Raw genomic sequence first — 17,540 nt, 5'->3', positions numbered from 1 at the left:
CTTATCAATTCTATTTATATTTAGAACAGAATTCATATTTTTTTAAGATAAACATTTCCTGGAGAGCTGCCAGAATGTTTTAAACTTTTTTTTTTTTTTTTTTTAGTGATGATTAAAAACCCAAATGAGTTCTTTAATAAAAATCTTTGGCAAGAAAACCCAATTTTCTCTATGAATCTATATTTTTCGGGTCAGAGGGATTGGTGATGTGCTTTACTAAGTAGAGATTAACTAGGCTAGTTCAAGTTTGTTATAAGGGCTGGTAGTTAGAGTAAATGGAGACATTACCCTATGCTAGAAGCATAATTATTTTGCAAGATATTTTAAAAAGTCCTGTAAATTTTCATTGTGGATTATGTGAGATATGCAATCGGGTAAATAAATATGTGGAAGTGAAGGAGACTTTTTATGTGGGAGTGTTGTATTCTTGGGCCTATCCTGTTTGATCTTTTCATCAATGATCTGGGTATAGACAGAGTGAGCCACAATCTTTAATTCAAAAAATATTTATCAAACACTGCCTATGTCTGTATTAGCCCATTCTCACACTGCTATAAAGAATTACCTGAGACTGGGTAATTTATAAAGGAATGATGAGGAACTGACTCACAGTTCCACATGGCTAAGGAGGCCTCAGGAACATACAATTATGGCAGAAGGTGAAGGGAATCAAGGGCCTTCTTAACATGGCTGTAGGAGAGAGAATTGCAAGCAGGGGAAATGCCAGATGCTTACAAAACCATCAGATCTCATAAAAACTCATGCACTATCACGAGAACAGCATGGGAAAAATTGCCCCCATGGTCCAATCACCTCCCACCAGGTCTCTCCCTCAACACCTGGAGATTATAATTCAAGATGAGATTTGAGTGGTGACACATGGCACAAAGCCTAACCATATCAATGTCCTATGGGATATGTGGAGAAATCAGGGAGGAATTGTCAATATAATTAAATTAGGATTCAAAATGATATCACTTGAAACTCTACATCAAAAATAGGAAAAATTTTAGTCTTAATTAAAAAATGTATTTTTGGAAACAGGAGAGTAGACATCTGGCTTGGTTATTTGTTCATGGGAATAATATGTAGAATTTTGCTCAATTAAGACATCAAGGCAAGTGAAAAGCATGAAGGAGAGGCTTAATCAGCTAACGCAAAAATAGGCTGCCTTAAAGAAATAATAGCACCTGTAATGATTAGAACACAGTGGAAATATTGGCTCAATTCTGGGTGACTTCCTTAAAGCTTACAGATAGTGTTTTTTGGGTGCTTACAGACAGTGTTAAATTAATGGGTCAATAATTAATGTATAACCATATTTAAAATTATGACCCCAACAGGCCAAAAAAAATTAAAATGCTAACTTGGGAGATATGGGAGGAGAAAGGGAGAAAAGGAGTATAAGTAATTTTTCTTCTTCTTTCTGAGTCACTAGATATAGTTATATATAAAGTATATACACTACACACACATATATACACACACATGTGTGCACAATTATATTATTTAGTGTTACGGAAAAAATCATAACCCAGAAAGAATTAAAGAGTAAAAGAAGGCCATCTCTAAGGATTGGGACTGGAGTAGAATATATGAGTTGAGATAAAAGCCTTCTGGTGCTATTTGACTTTATACAATGGACACATCTTACTATGGTTTTTAAAAGTAAACAAGGTCTGGATGACGACCCTCCCCTAGAGAGAAAGCGGAAACAAAGTCATTGAGAGAATCAAGTGGCCATCATGGTAATACATGAGCACCATGGTAGGTGGTCGTGAGATCTGAAAACTGATATTGAAATGGTTAAAGGAATTGGGATCATTTAACCTGGAGAAAAGGGGTAAGAGGAAGGTTATGCAGGTGTGAGAAGAGGGTAAGGTAGAATGAAAAGGTAAAAGAAGATGTTTTTGGATGAACATATTTAATAATTACTGTAAGGATTCCTATCTTGTAGATTCCTAGGACCTGTTGGTATATTTGTGAGGTGTGTCTATGTACCCAAATAAATTATATGTAAAATTTTATGTATATATGAGTATATGCATTTGATGAGTTGGGATAGAACTATCATTTTCAATAGATTTTTTTCCCCCAAAGGGATATATGATTTAAAATAGGTTAAAAACTATAAGGTTGCTTGCCTTATGGGGTAATAAGGACTCATCTAAACAGAAACTCTCTTCTATAGATAATTTAGAAATATTTTTCAGGTTGGATAGACTAGTTTATTTGAAATAACATTTTCTGCTTTTAGGTTCTAATATTTACACAATGAAAAAATAAAATAGACATAATAAGGAACATTCACTGAACACATTACAGGCTTGTCATCATGTTAAGTGCTTGATATAGACTTTCATTTAATTCTCATAGCATTAGGTGAGGTAGAAACTACATTAAAAACTCAGATGAAAGAAAAATTACTGGACGTCCCCCTGTTAGTAAGGAATAGAACTGAGATTAGAACCCAGGAAATCTGACCCTAGGTTACAAAGATATGGTTAAAATAAAAGCCCTGTGATGCTTCTAGATTTTGTACAACAGACACATTCTATATGTTTTTTAAAAGTAAACAAGGTCTTGATGACTTGCTTGATATCCCCTTTTGGAGAGGTTTTTTTACTGCCTCAATAGCCTCTCTTAATTCTGTACCACTACTGATAGCACCAACACTTGCACCACAAAGCTATCTTTCTGTTTTCTTCCTGGGACACTTAGTGAGACTCACCTTCTTTGGAATGAAGGGAGCCATGAGAAAATAGAAGAAAAGGAAAAACAACTTTTTAATGTCTGTTGAATCTAAAGCAACCTATTTCTTGAGCAAGGATTCAGTGTTTGCCTTCTACTAGCCATTGGTAAATGCATGTCATTTATGTGTCTTGAAGGTGTTTGAACAAGAATTTAATATCTATGGTTATATGAACTTGACCTCATTTAATGCCACTTCTTTTATTTTACCAAAAATACATATATACATATATACACACACACATATATATGCATATATAGCTATATGCACATATATAGATACATATATCTACACACACATATACACATATATATGTATACACACGTATATATATAGACAGAGAGAGAGGGAGAGAGAACTGTATTAGTTTTCTATTGCTAGTATAACACATGGGCAAAAACTTAGTAGCTTGAAACAGCACAAACTTGTTTTGTGTTCTGTAGGTTAGAATTTGACATGAGTCTCATCCTTTCTGGTGGCTCTGGGGGAGAAACCATTCCTTTGTCTTTTCAAGCTTCCTTGGATCATGGCCCTCTTCAAAGCCAGCAAGACTAGGAAGAGTCCTCATATTGCACCACTCTAATCATTTTTCTGCCTCCCTCTTTCACATTTAAAGACCTTTGTGATTGGACTCACCCAAATAATCCAGGACAATCTTACCATCTCAAAGTCCTTAATTTAGTCATATCTGCAGAATCTCTTTTGCCACCTAAGATAACATATTCACAGGTTCTAGCAATTAGGATACGGATATCTTTGGGGGACTATTATTCTGCCCACCACAAACACATACTAAATGCCAAGCCTTATACCAAGGACTGAAAGAGAACCCAGTCCCTTTCCTGGAGGAGCTTACAATTTAGGAGATATTTAAACAGGTGACTGAAATACAAAATAATAGGTGCTATGACAGAATTGAGAACCAGTTATCACACTGTGGAGGAAACAACTGTCTGCCTGGTATTGAGGGTGAGATGGAAAAAAATTGGCTACAAAATTAGAATTATCTTTGACATATTGAAATGATTTTATCACTTTTCATCCAGGTTTTGAGACTCTGGGATATTCAACACCAGCTGTCCATCCAGAGGATAGCTGGTTCTTTCCCCGAAAGTCAGGACTTCAGATGTCTCTTCCACTTTGATGAAGCCCATGGACGACTTTTCATCTCATTTAATAACCGGCTAGCATTGTTGGCAATGAAAAGTGATGCCAGCAAGAGGGTGAAAAGCCATGAGAAAGCAGTCACTTGTGTTCTTTACAATTCTATCCTGAAGCAGGTAATGATGCTTTCTTTTCTTTCACTCTCCTAATATATCTCCAAGTCCAGAGGCTCATTTACTTCATTCGGTTTAAGGTAAAATGGAAGACAAATATAGTAAAGGCAAATATGGGAAGAAATGATTTAATAGCCATATGCTTTTCTGCAATAATATATATTCAGGTGGACTTGGAGAATGATTTCATTTTCAGCCAGTGACCCCAGGAGCAGTGATAGAGTTATAAGGAATTACAGCATTCCGGCTAAAACAAAACAACCTGTAAGATAATCGAACTTATCTTTGTTATCTGCTAGTCTTGAGCCGAATGCAAGTGACCCTGCTTGTAAAATTCCCTTTTATGAATACCATCTTCCTGTATCCCTGTGGAAAGTTCTGAAATATGCATGAAACATAATTAGCAGAGATCCATTTTGCCAGCATATTTTACACCAGTGGTTCACAGTGGCAGCCTGGAATGTATTCATAATAAAATGATTCAGTTAAATGTGATGCCACTTGGTATGCAGCACGAGTGTTGTTTGTCTCCCCACCACTTTAATGACGCTTCACAGCCTTGGCTTAGGGGACCATTACCTGCATCTCAATGAAGAAGCAGGGCTCCCCTGGAGCAGAGTTGCTGCACAGACCACAGCCCTTCTTGGAGGAGAGGGCGGCCCAGCCAGTGAAGCCAGTGAGCTCAGTGTGGGGCAGCCTGTGGGTGCCATGAAGGGAGCAAGCAGCATCAGAGGTTAGCCTGCTGCAGCGATTCCCTCAGGCCTGATGGTAACAGCACAGCAGGAGCCAAACAGAAGCAAGTCTCTAGCTTGCAGCCAATTAAACAGTAACTCAATCCATTCTTTCTTTTCCCTTCTGCAGAAGTTTCTGCATTCACACAGAAATGACTAGTGGAGATTTTGTGCAAGGGGTGGAAAGCCCTTTGTTAGTAATGAGTAGTGTGTCATGTCACTATTTAAAACACTGTTTTCTGGTTATTCTAGGAAATAAAATCACTTAGAAAACAACTCCTTTTGAATTCCATCTGTGGGAAAACATTTCCTGCTAAATGTTTTACTGAACTTTATGAAGGCAACCAGTTAATTTGACTCCCTGGTGGCCACTGAAAGATGGATTTGTTTCCAAGAGAACATTCTCCTAATTGAGATCTGCAGAGTTAAATGCTAAATTTGTGTGTAGATGTTAAAATCCTATGTTGCCTGGCCGTAAGATGAGCAATATTCCCTGAGAAATTCAGGAAGTTAGACACAAAGAAGATCTGGATTTATTTGGGGCACAAAGACAAAGCCAAGGTAACTCACATACATGCAACTTATAGACAACCAAAGAACAATGTACATATCGTATATGATATAGGAAGTATCACTATATGATTGAGTTGAGTATTCACACCTCTACTTGCTGTGAATAACATAAATAATGATAAGTATTGATATGTATGTAAAGCACATAGAGCTGTGTATCACATACCTTAGCATTTCCTATTAGCTGCTAAGCTATAGAAACATGAACACTGTATGTGTTATATTTATAATTATAAAAATGTATTGCAGAAAAGTGCAAAGAAAATATCACTCACATTCCCATCAACCAGTGATAACTTATCATTTTAGAGTAATTAGACAAAGCAAATAACACAGTTTTGAACAAGTGTCAGTTGCCAAGGATGAAGAATTAGAGATTAATAAACTAGTTTACTCCCCCAGTAGCTCAGGAAGATTCTGCTCTTTAAGGGAAGATCTGGGTCCTACCCGTAGTGCTGATAATTACTGGACAGGTGCTCCTTACAGGATTGTGGAATGAAGGAAGGGAAGGGAGACATATTACTAACAAGGAAACAGTAGAACGCAGTAAAACGAAGTAGAGGTAAAACCAAAGTGCCCTTTATGGAGAGCGATCAGTTCTGCCTGGGGCCAGTGTTGGTCACATTTCAGCAGAACCCTGAAAGCTAAAATGTCTAAAAGGAGGAGGAGGTAGTTCTAGACCGAAGATACAACGTGAGCACCTGCAAAGAAGCTTGAGCACTCACAGTGCATTTTTGGAGAGAGGGTTTATTTTGGGGTGGCAAGTTTGGGAATACTTCGCAGACATTGTGGGAGTTAAAGCAGTAAAGGGATCTTAGGAGCATATTGATGGCCATTCGTTGAATGCATCACTGTCTGGTCTTGGAAAAGTAAAGCATAGAATTGAGATTAAAACAACATTTTTCACAGTGTGATCTTGGACCTCTGGGAGACTCAGATTCTCTCAGGGAATCTGGGAGGTCAACACTATTTTCATCATAATATTAATTTATTGTTTTCTTTCTAAACTTTCATTCTCTCAAAAGTGTACAGTGGAGTTTTCTAGAGGCTGCATGATGTGTGTTGTGTGATAACAGCATTGCTCTTATGACTAAGGGAATGTGTGCTGTTATATTTTTGTGCATTACTCTCTCCCTATAAATGTCTAATATGGTAAACATATATAAAAATACAGATCGATCTATCTTTGTTATATATGTGTACGTGTGTGTGTGTGTGAGTGTGTGTGTGTGTGTGTGTGTGTATTTCACATAAAGCTATTTGGATTCTTCAATACTTTTTAAGAATGCAAAGGAATCCCAAGACCAAAAGTTTTCAGAACTGCTGGGTTGGAAATATGTGGGTTCAAATTCTGAACAGACTGCTTAGCCTGTCTGAGCTTTAGTTTGCCAGCTTCTTAAAATGTGTGTGTCTGTGGGGGTGTAGGAATAGTAATGGGAATAACATGTGCCTCCCTGGCATTGCCTTGTTAGGACTGAAATCTTGGAAGTGTCCTCTTGTCTCTCATGCTGCCAGCCCTGAAAGGTTCTTTCAGGTCCCCCATACCACATAGGGCGAATGTCGCTGCATTATGACATCTCCTTTTCTTATTAACTTCTTGAGATTCTTTAATCTTTATGTTAACACTGTGGCATGTGCTAACAAATGTTAGGAAGAGTTAGAAGGGTGAGGACACCCTGAACTGCAGTTTGTCCCTACCCCCGCTTCTCCTCAGGAATGCCCCTTGAGGTGGAAAAGTTGTTTATCCTCCTCCTCCTCTTCTTCACCATTGCAGTTTCGTCTTGTAAACATTTAGTTGCAAGCCTCAGCTTTGGTCCTTAGCTCCCTGAAGTCTCCAGAGCCATCTCAACCCACACTTACTTCTCCTCTTCCTGAGCATTGGCCACATTTTTTAGTTGTTTTCCCAGTTAAACACTTAACTAAACTTATTTCTCTCTCTTCCTATGTTTTTGGTGTGAGGAGAAGAGCCTATACTTCCGTTTGTGTGTTTTCCCACAGCTCCAACACTGTTCTGATCACAAAATGAATGCTCAACTACTAGACTTGATAAATTATTGCCATTTTTCATGTCAAGCGTAACAGGAAGTCATGCTTTTTCAGTCCATGGTCTCTTGATCTTTGGTTATTTGGTTTGGTGTCTTTCTTGAACATTTTCCCTTTGCTTGAATTTAATGAAAACCTTCCCTTCTGTTGTCATTTCAACATGTTGCCTACACTTTATTATTTCTTTGTGTTTGAACTTCAGTGGGGACCCAATATAATTCCTATATAAAAGCAGCTTGGGACATTTCCGTGACTTTTATTTATCTTCCTGTCTTTTGAGGCCTTTGTATCCTAGTCTAGGAAAGTGGTGTTAAGCCATGCAAAGCCTTTTAAAAGAAATCATATACTTTATTTCACCTGGCAAAGTTTTTTCTCACAGCCAGCAGCACAACAAGTTGGGACTGGATGAAGGATTCCTCTGGAATGTACAATTTGGAAAGAATTAAAGCAATCCTATATCCTGGAAGCAGATCTAATGAACCATCTCTGCACTCAGTTCTTATGAAGCTTTTTACAAGAAAACAAAAGAAAACAAAAAAACACTCATGAATTTGGAAAATTTTAAAACATGTATTTCTAGATATAGAAATAACTAGAATAGATGAAATATTTGTGTTATCACAATGAGTCTCATCCTAATGATGTAGGTTTATGTATTTTTGTAAAATAGATAATGTTTCAGTTTGTTGGGAACCTTGAACACATTTTTAATCAAGCTAGACATTTAGGTGTCATCAAATTTTAATAGACTAAATGGTATTTACAATTTTTCTTATCAAAATAACTTTTTTTTTTAGTAACTGCTGCAAAATGTTACATGATTATTGTAAGAAATTAAAGCAATGCAGTAAAACTCAAATACAAAACTATTGCTGATATCAACGTATTCTAAACATCTTTCTGTGCCTAGACTATTTTACATAAACAAGGCTCTGTAACATACTTTTTTATTCAATAATATATTAGAATATATTTCCTTGTGGCGAAATGTAGAGCTACTTTATCATTTTTAAAAGGCAGCATAGTAGCCCATTGTATATATGTATCGTAATATACTGATCCATTTCCCTTGATGTAGACTTTACTATTACGATTTTTTTTTTTGTAGATAAATACATTGATACTTATGACTATATCGCTTTAGGGTAAATTCTTTGGAGTAAATTTCTAGGCTAAAGGATATGAATATCAGATAATTTGAGAAACAAATTGCCTCCTAGAATCTTACTTTTTTATCCCGCTTCTAACCTCTAATATGTTAATCACATACTTGGTTACATGAAGAGATAGGTCAGACAGTGATCACCTGGCTTATTCCAAGATACCTCCTGAGATTCTCTGTGGGGTTTTCATAATCCAGAAGCATGCTGGCTTTGCAAATTTCAATACTAGACCCTCTTCACTTTATCTGGCATGATGCTGTTTCTTGAGGCTTGATTATTACACTATCTACAAACTGCCAAATTATTTATTAAAAATGGGGGCTGGTCCAGGTCACAGCCATAGAGTGGTGGCGCCCTTACCTTTGGTTGCTTCAAGATTAACTGACAAGCAAATATTTATCATCTTTGTTTTTTTGAGACAGAGTCTTGCTCTGTCGCCCAGGCTAGAGTGAAGTGGTGTTATCTCGGCTCACTGCAACCTCTGCCTTCTGGGTTCCTGCCTTAGCCTCCTGAGTAGCTGGGATTACAGGTGTGTGCCACCACGCCTGGCTAATTTTTGCATTTTTAGTAGAGACAGGGTTTCACCATGTTGGTCAGGCTGGTCTCGAACTCCTGACCTTGTGATCCACCCGCCTTGGCTTCCCAAAATGCTAGGATTACAGGCATGAGCCATTGCACCTGGCTTTATCATCATTGAATTGCAGCTTTTTGTTTCTTTACTGTGGCACAATATAAAAATATATCAAAGGTAAACACTAAAAAAATCTTTCTTGTGAAAAAATTCCATTATGTATACATGTAAAGCATCTGTACAAAGTTGTTATCTATGCCATCATATTCAAAATTTTATAGTAAACTTTTCCACCCTTAACCTTATTTACAATTTATAGTTACCTTATCTTAATTTAGATTATTGCAGTCCAAACAGCTCCATGTATACATATGCATATCCAAAATTTATAATAAACATGTGGCCTTCCATTATTTAAAAAACAAGGGAGGAGGTATAATTTTCTCTTGATAGCATATCTTTTGTCCTCTTTTCTGCACATATTTTTTTGGAAATTGAGGGTATTTGAGAACCCAAACAATTCAATTGGTGGTTCCTTTGGTAACTGTAAAATCGGAGAAAAGAGGACAGGCTTGAGGGAAATTTACTTCCATCGTACAAGACAGTCTACCTTTTTAGGACTTACGCTTAGTGCAAAATCCGTGAGTTTCTTTCTTGAACAGAACTGGATTTACACAATGAAAATTTTCTCCTTTCCTGCCTCTTTGCTGGGCACCAAGCGACATCCGTTCTGTTAATATAGTTGTGGTTTTTTTTTGTTGTTGTTGTTTTGGCTAGCTTAAAGCTGTAATTTGTTATATGTCAGTTCTGAGGCTGTGTGCTGTGGTCACTTGATAAGAAGTTCCTAGTTTTAGAGGTTATACTAAAACATACGCCTACATACACACATACATGTCCGAACAGATACACATTTATTTAACGTGATTAGTTTGGAAGAAATAACATGTTTACATATTGAAAAATTCAAAACAACAAAAAGGAATATGGCAAATATTTTCTCTTATCCCCCTACTCAGTTTCCTTTCCTGTAGGCAACCAGTTTTATGACTTCCACAAGCAATGTTTAAGGGCTATTCTACTCTTAAACAAGTGAATATATATTTTTCTTTATATATACAGTTGACCCTTCAACTTCACTGGTTTGAACTGTGAGGGGTCATATGTATCTGATTTTTTTTTTTTTTTTTTCACTGTGTTGTCCAGGCTGGAGTGTGTGGCATGATCATGGCTCACTGCAGCCTCGAACTCCTGGCCTCAAGTGACTCTCCTGCCTCAGCTTCCTGAGTAGCTGGGATTACAGGCATAGCCACCGTGCCTAGCTTCACATGGATTTTTAAAAATGAATGCATTGGAACTTTTTTTTTGATTTTTGCAACAGTTAAAAGAAATACAGATGAATCACCCAGAAATATAAAAAAATTAAGAAAATATTATACATAGAATGAACTCATAAAAGATATATATATATATACACACTAGCCTATTTTATTAGTTAGCACCATAAAATATACAAAATCTATTATAAAAAGTTAAAATTTATCAAAACTTACATATTCAAACACAGACTGTACATGGCACCATTTGCAGTCAAGAGAAATGCAAACAAAAAGATATAGTATTATATCATAACTGCATAAAATTAACTGTAGTACAGACTGGGTGCAGTGGCTTATGCGTGTAATCTCAGCACTTTGGGAGGCCGAGGCGGGTGGATCACGAGTTCAGGAGTTCAAGACCAGCCTGGCCAACATGGTGAAACCTTGTCTCTACTAAAAACACAAAAAAATTAGCTGAGTGTGGTGGTGGGTGCCTGTAATCGCAGCTACTCGGGAGGCTGTGGCAGAGAATTGCTTGAACCCAGGAGCCAGAGGTTGCAGTGAGCCAAGATAGCACCACTGCACTCCAGCCTGGGCAATGGAGCAAGACGTTGTCTCATAAACAAACAAATAAAAAAATTAACTGTAGTACATACTGCACTACTGCAGTGATTTCATAGCTACCCCCTGTTGCTGTTGTGGTGAGCTCAAGTGTTGCATTTGTTTAAAATGCCATGTGATACTAATCATCTCCAAATGAGCAGTTGCTCTCTACATTAGATGACCTGTCTCAGGAAAATGTGATCTCTCGAACTTCTTGCATATTTTCATCTTGTTTATTGCAGTACCATAAACTTTGAATAATACCATGGAACTCATAAGAAGTGTCACTAGGGATGCTGCAAGTACTACCAAGAAGCAGAGAAAACTGATGACATTGCAAGAAAAGTTGAGTTGCTTGATATGTACCATAGGTTGAGGTCTGCAGTTGTGGTTGCTTGCCATTTCAATATAAATGAATCCAGCATTAGGACCACCATAATAAAAGAAAAAGAAATTAATGAAACCATTGCTGTAGTTACACCAGCATGTGCAAAAACCATATATATTTTTTTGTGAAATATCTTTTTACCTCATATTGAAAGTATAGGTCTTATGTGGGTGCAGGTTGCTATAAGAAAGGCATACCTATAGACTAATATGATTAGAGAATGAGCAGTTATTATACAATAATTTAAAGCAAAAGAAAGGCGAAATATTCTAAAGCTGGAGAATTTAATTCCAGCAAAGGATAGATTGATAACTTTAGAACATAGTTTGGTATAAAAAATATCAAAATAACAGGAGGAGCAGATTCTGCCAATCAAGAAGCAGCAAATGAGTTTCCAGACACCATTAAGGAAATCATTGAGAAGAAAGGATTGCTGCCTGAACAAAGTTTTTTAAGCAGATGAAAATGCCTTATTCTGAAAGAAAAATGCCACAAAGGATGTTTACTAATAAGGAAGAGAAGCAAGCATCAGGATTTAAGGCAGGAAGGGATAGGCCAACTCTGCTATTTTGTGCAAATGCAGCCAGGTTTTTGATCAGGACAGCACTTGTCTACAAAGCTGCTAACCTCTGAGCCCAGAATGGAAAAGACAAACATCAGCTGCTATACTTTTGGCTGTACAACGCGAAGGCCTGGACAATGAGAATGCTTTTTCTGAACTGGTTCCTTCAATACTTTGCACTTGAAGTCAGGAAGCACTTTACCAGTTAGAGACTGCTTTTTAAAGTTCTTTTGATATTAGACAATGCCCCTGGCCCCACAGAACCTCATGATTTCAACACTAAAGGCATCAAAGTTATCTACTTGCCCCCAAACAGAACATCTCTAAATCAACCTCTAGACAAGGAGGGTCATGAGGACGTTTAAGGCTCATTACACATGGTACTGGGACTTTATGAAAAAGACCGTCAATGCTATGGAAAAGAATCAGAATAGAGAGAACGTCATGAAAGCCTGGCAGGGTCACACCATTGAAGATGCCATCATTGCTATAGAAAACGTCATGAGAGCCCTCACACCCGAAACAATAAATTCCTGCTGAAGAAAACTGTGTCCACATGTTGCACATGACTTCACAGGATCTACAACAGAGCCAGTCAATGAAATCATGAAAGAGATGGTGAACATGGCAAAAACGGTGGAAATGGGGGTGAGGTGAAGGGTTTCAAGATACGGATTTTGGGGAAATTCAAGATGTGATAAACACTAAATCAGAGGAATGAACAGAAGATGACTTGATGAAGAGGAGTGCTTTCAAACCAATGACTGAGAAAGAAGACATAGAAGAAGCAGTGCCAGAAAACAAATGGACGTTAGACAATAATGGACGTTAGGCAATCTGGCAGAAGCATTCTGATTATTCAAGACTGCTTTTGACTTATCTTATGGCATAGACCTTTCTACAATATAGGCACTGAAACTAAAGTACATATTGGAAGAGGGATTGGTACTATTTGAAAACATTTTTAGAGAAAAGAAAAAGCAAAAAAGTCAGACAGAAATTACAAGATGTTTCTGTGAAGTTACATCAAGTGTACCTGCCTCTCCTGGCCTCCTGCCTCCCCTTCCACTTCCTCCACCTCTTTGGTCTCTGTCACCCCTGAGACAGTAAGTCCAACCCTCCATCTTCCTCCTCCTCAGCCTTCTCAATGTGAAGAAGACACAAATGAAGACCTTATGATAATTGACTTCCACTCAATAAATAGTAAGTATATTTCCTCTTTCATATAATTTTCTTAATAACATTTTCTTTTCTCTAGCTTCCTTTGTTGTAAGAATACAGTATGTAGTACATGTAACATACAAAATGTGTATTAATCAACTGTTTATGTTATCAGTAAGGCTTCTGGTCAACGGTGGAATATTAGTACTTAAGTTTTTTGGGGAACAACATTATACATGAATTTTTAACTGTGTGGGGGGTAGGCATCTCTAACCCCTGTGTTGTTGCAGGGTAAACTTATTCTTTGAAATAGATATGTAATATTTAATAACTCAATATTTAAGAATATATATTATTTTATAGGTTTTTTTACAAAAATGAGAGCATTTTATGTGTACAGACAAACTGCTTTGTACATTGCTTTTATACGTAACAATACATCCTAAAGATAGTCTTATCTCATTACCTAAAGAGTGTCCTTGTCCATTTTCACAGTGGCATAGTATTCCATTGCATGCATATTCCAAACTTTGTTTAAGCATTTAGGTTAGTTCCAGCAGTTTTTGTTACAAATAATGTTGCAGTTTTTCACCTTGGGCTCAGAACTCTGCACTGATGAGAAAATACCTATAGGATAAATTCCTATAGTTAGAATTATTGGGGCAAGGAATATTCACATCTGTAATCTTGACAAATGTTGTCAAATGCTCTCCATAAAGCTACACTAAACCAGTGTAGGAGAGGACCCTTTCCTCAGCCTCTCTCATCATCACAGTCTTAACTGTTTTTAGAAGAAGATTTTTAGAATAAGAGAACTGGTGGAGTTTTAGAGTCAGGCAGAGTTCCCAATACTTTACGCAGACTGGGTGATTCAACTCCTCAAGTTTCAGCTTTCTTATCTATAAAATACTAATTATAATACATCCCTTGCAGAATTTTTATTAAGAACAAGTGATATTATATATAAAGATACATGAAATAAAGCAAGGGTAAATGCTTAATTAATATTAGCCAAAAAGAGGAAAGTTTGTTTTTTTTTTCCATTTTAAAAATTTGTTCCCTAGTTCTTATGGGAGTTTGGTAGTTTTGGATTGTTTTGAATCTCTGTGCACCGACTGCAGGCAATGACTCCTCCCTTCCCTCACACTGCTTAAGCCTTGATGGCTTCCTTGCTATTCCTTGAATGTGCCAAGGACACTGTGCCTCAGGGCCTTTGCACTGCTGTTTCCTTTGTCTGCAACTCTTTTCACCCAAGTATCTGGTTGGCTCACTTCTTCATCTCAGTTATATCTTCCCACAAATGATTCCTCAGGGAGACCTTCCCAGATTCCCCAATTTAGCACCTACAACAAAAGCCCTCTGCTTCCTTCTCAGCCATATTTTCCTCCATAACCTTTATTACCACCAAACATCATGTGTGTGTGTGTATATATATATACACACACACATATACACACACATATTACATATATGCACATGCATTTTACATATATGTGTGTGTGTGTTTGTGTGTGTGTGTGTGTGTGTAGATAGATATGCTTTTTTCCCTGATCTTGTTGCCTCTCTCCCTAGACAAAATGTAAGAACAGAACTTACTCACTGCTGAATCACTAGTTTCTAGATCTAGGGCCTTGCATATTACAGGTATTCAATACATTCAAATAATGAATTTGAAAGAGCAGATTACCAATTAATTTAAGAAGAGACAAAATCCAATTAGCAAGATTTATAAATAAAGAATGGCTGCCCTAAAATATTTGAAAAATTTGTACCTGTACTCTGAGACATCATCATTCTCTTCACCTCCCTATTCACTGAAATGTGACTTCTAGAGATTTTCTACAAAATGGAAATAAAGGAAGTAACCTATTTTATATTATAGGATCATAAACAGCACCAACTAAAATAAATAAAATCATACACAGTGATGGAATCAAATATCTCAACCCTCTGTTAGCTCGTAGCATTTGCTGCTGTAATTTTTGGTTCCTGTTTTTTTTGTTTTTTTTTTCTTAGACCTAGGAGTTGAAATCCACATAAAAGACAACTAAAGTGCCTACTGTTATTGGAATAGCAATAAGACAATTAGGTAACATGAATACAACCTCACATATCTTAGAATTGTCTGATTAGCTGTGACAGCTTCAGATGAGAGAAACAAAATGGAGACACATATTCCTAAACAGTTACTAACTGAAGTACATGAGAGGGAGACTGTTCCCATCAGAACGACGATCGACTGAGGAGGCCCACGTGCCCTGGAGTGTGGTTGTTAGCACCATTTTCACTCTGCAGAGTGTCAGGGCCCCATCCTCATCAGCTGAGGTCTAGCCTGATAAGAGATAATCAGAAATAAATTGCAAACTTAAAGAGATTTGGTATCATTAAAATGTGGCATAGAAATGTGACGCCAGGACTTATTCCTAGGCTTTATTGCTGATGAAAACAATTTGCCAAACACAGTTTCCACTGTCATGAAGTGAATCCATTTTCTTCATCTGCCAAGTAATGTTAAATGTACTCCTCTTTCACTAAACTTCGAACGCCTTTTCACCCGTATTGTTATTCTTGTATTCCAATATTGTCATAGTGAGAGGAGATTCTGGTTAATACTGGTTGGATGTTTGAGACATAGTCAGTTTCAACACACTGTTTTCCTGCAAACTGCGCCATGAGGCAGACTGCCATAAAATGAAATCAGACTGGCTATATGCTGTTATCATGACTGACTTAGATTTCATGAGAAATTGTTAAATGAGTAGAGAAAGGTGATGAAAACTCGTATGTTGGCGCTCAGTCAGGTGGGCAGGGGAAAGAATATAAAATGGCAAAAAGTGAACATTACTAATTCCTCATTGAATATCTACATTAGATAACAATGGTGAATGATTAGATGCTTTGAAATGTGGGTGATGCCCACCCCAAACAGGTAATCAAGTCTTTTCTTTGAACATGGCTCTTTTATTTCTGTTAGGGAAATAAAAAGTACCATCTTTTGGTACTGAAATGGCTAAGATATAATAGCTGCTCAGAAAATGCTTTTTAGTACAGCTAGATCAGAAGAATAAGTTCTAGTGTTCTATAGCACTATAAGGTGACTATAGTTAACAACAACTTATTGTATATTTTCAAACAGCTAGAAGAGTGGATTTTGAATGCTTCAACATAAAGAAATAGTAAATGTTTTAGGTGATGGATATGCTAATTACCCTGTTTGATCATTATACATTGTGTACATGTATTGAAATACCACACGGTACCCCATAAGTATGTAGTTATTATGTGTCAATTTAAAATAATAAAAACAAACAAATAAATCCAAAAAATGCTTTTTAATAGAAATAATAAAATCCTTCACAATCTTTAACCTTTTCTTAAAAGACCACTATCAAAATTTTCACATAAGCTTGGCAAATTATACTTTCATGATTTTATCTTTAATGAATGTAATCCAACTTCCTAAGCACTTCCGTGAGAAATTCACAAGTATAATTCAAAATTTCAATGTGCATCTAAAATCTGGTTTCTAAAATATAATTTGTCTACATTTACTGTCATAGTTGGAGGAAAGCAAGATACTATTTTTCTTAAATTGATTTGGATATGCACAGTGATACAAGCCTAAGAGGTTAGATAAATAAAACTTAGATGGCATAGTAACACTACTTAACTTTTATGGCTTATTTATGGCTATGCCATGCACTGTGGTAAATGCTTTAAAAATATTAGTTTGTTTAAACTTCATAACAATGGTTTGAAGTAGTTACTATGAATAACTCTGCTTTACAGATAAGGAAGTTGAAGCATAAAGGTAAGTAATGTGCTTGACCTTAATGTCCAAGGTAGAAAAATAGTGAGGCAGCTGACATTCAAACTTAGGCATCCTGACTCCAGATCCAGTGCTCCTAAACACGGTGTATAGTGCACAAACACAATCAAATAGAAACAGTTAATGACATGGGATGATAATTAATGTGTTGTTACATTATTTCAAAGATCCAGATCATTTGGTCTTAGAAATTACACAGTAGTTTAACAATGGTAATTAAATATTTAAGGTACCTTTGATTTCAGTGAGAGAAAATGTGTAGCATAAATACAGGTTTACTTCATTTAAGAAATTATCTCATTAAAGTTGTAATTTCAGAAAAAGAAGGGCTAAAAGGATCATATGCTCATTATCAGTTCTTTGTTTTTTTTCTGTTTTTTTTTTTTTGTTTTTTTTTTTTGAGACGGAGTTTTGTTTTGTTACCCAGGATGGAGTGCAGTGGTGCGATCTTGGCTCACTGCAACCTCCGCCTTCTGTGTTCAAGCAATTCTCCTGCCTCAGCCTCCCGAGTAGCTGGGATTACAGGTGTGCATCACCACGCCTGGCTAATTTTTGTATTTTTAGTAGAGAT

At 36.7% G+C, this 17,540-nt stretch overlaps 1 protein-coding gene across 1 annotated transcript in view; it reads left to right on the top strand.

Annotated features, from left to right (window-relative positions):
• Nucleotides 1-17,540, top strand: part of WDR49 (WD repeat domain 49) — a 181,871-nt gene that overhangs the window by 80,797 nt on the left and 83,534 nt on the right. Inside the window, exon 8 of the mRNA XM_011998220.1 lies at nt 3,799-4,032. Within this exon, the coding sequence (XP_011853610.1) occupies nt 3,799-4,032 (234 nt within the window). The remainder of the gene's footprint in view (nt 1-3,798; nt 4,033-17,540) is intronic.

This window comes from Mandrillus leucophaeus, unplaced genomic scaffold, assembly GCF_000951045.1.
Source record: "Mandrillus leucophaeus isolate KB7577 unplaced genomic scaffold, Mleu.le_1.0 Scaffold561, whole genome shotgun sequence".
Taxonomy (NCBI): domain Eukaryota; kingdom Metazoa; phylum Chordata; class Mammalia; order Primates; family Cercopithecidae; genus Mandrillus; species Mandrillus leucophaeus.
Note: the sequence above shows the minus strand (reverse complement) of the source record. Positions and strands in the feature narration are given on the sequence as shown.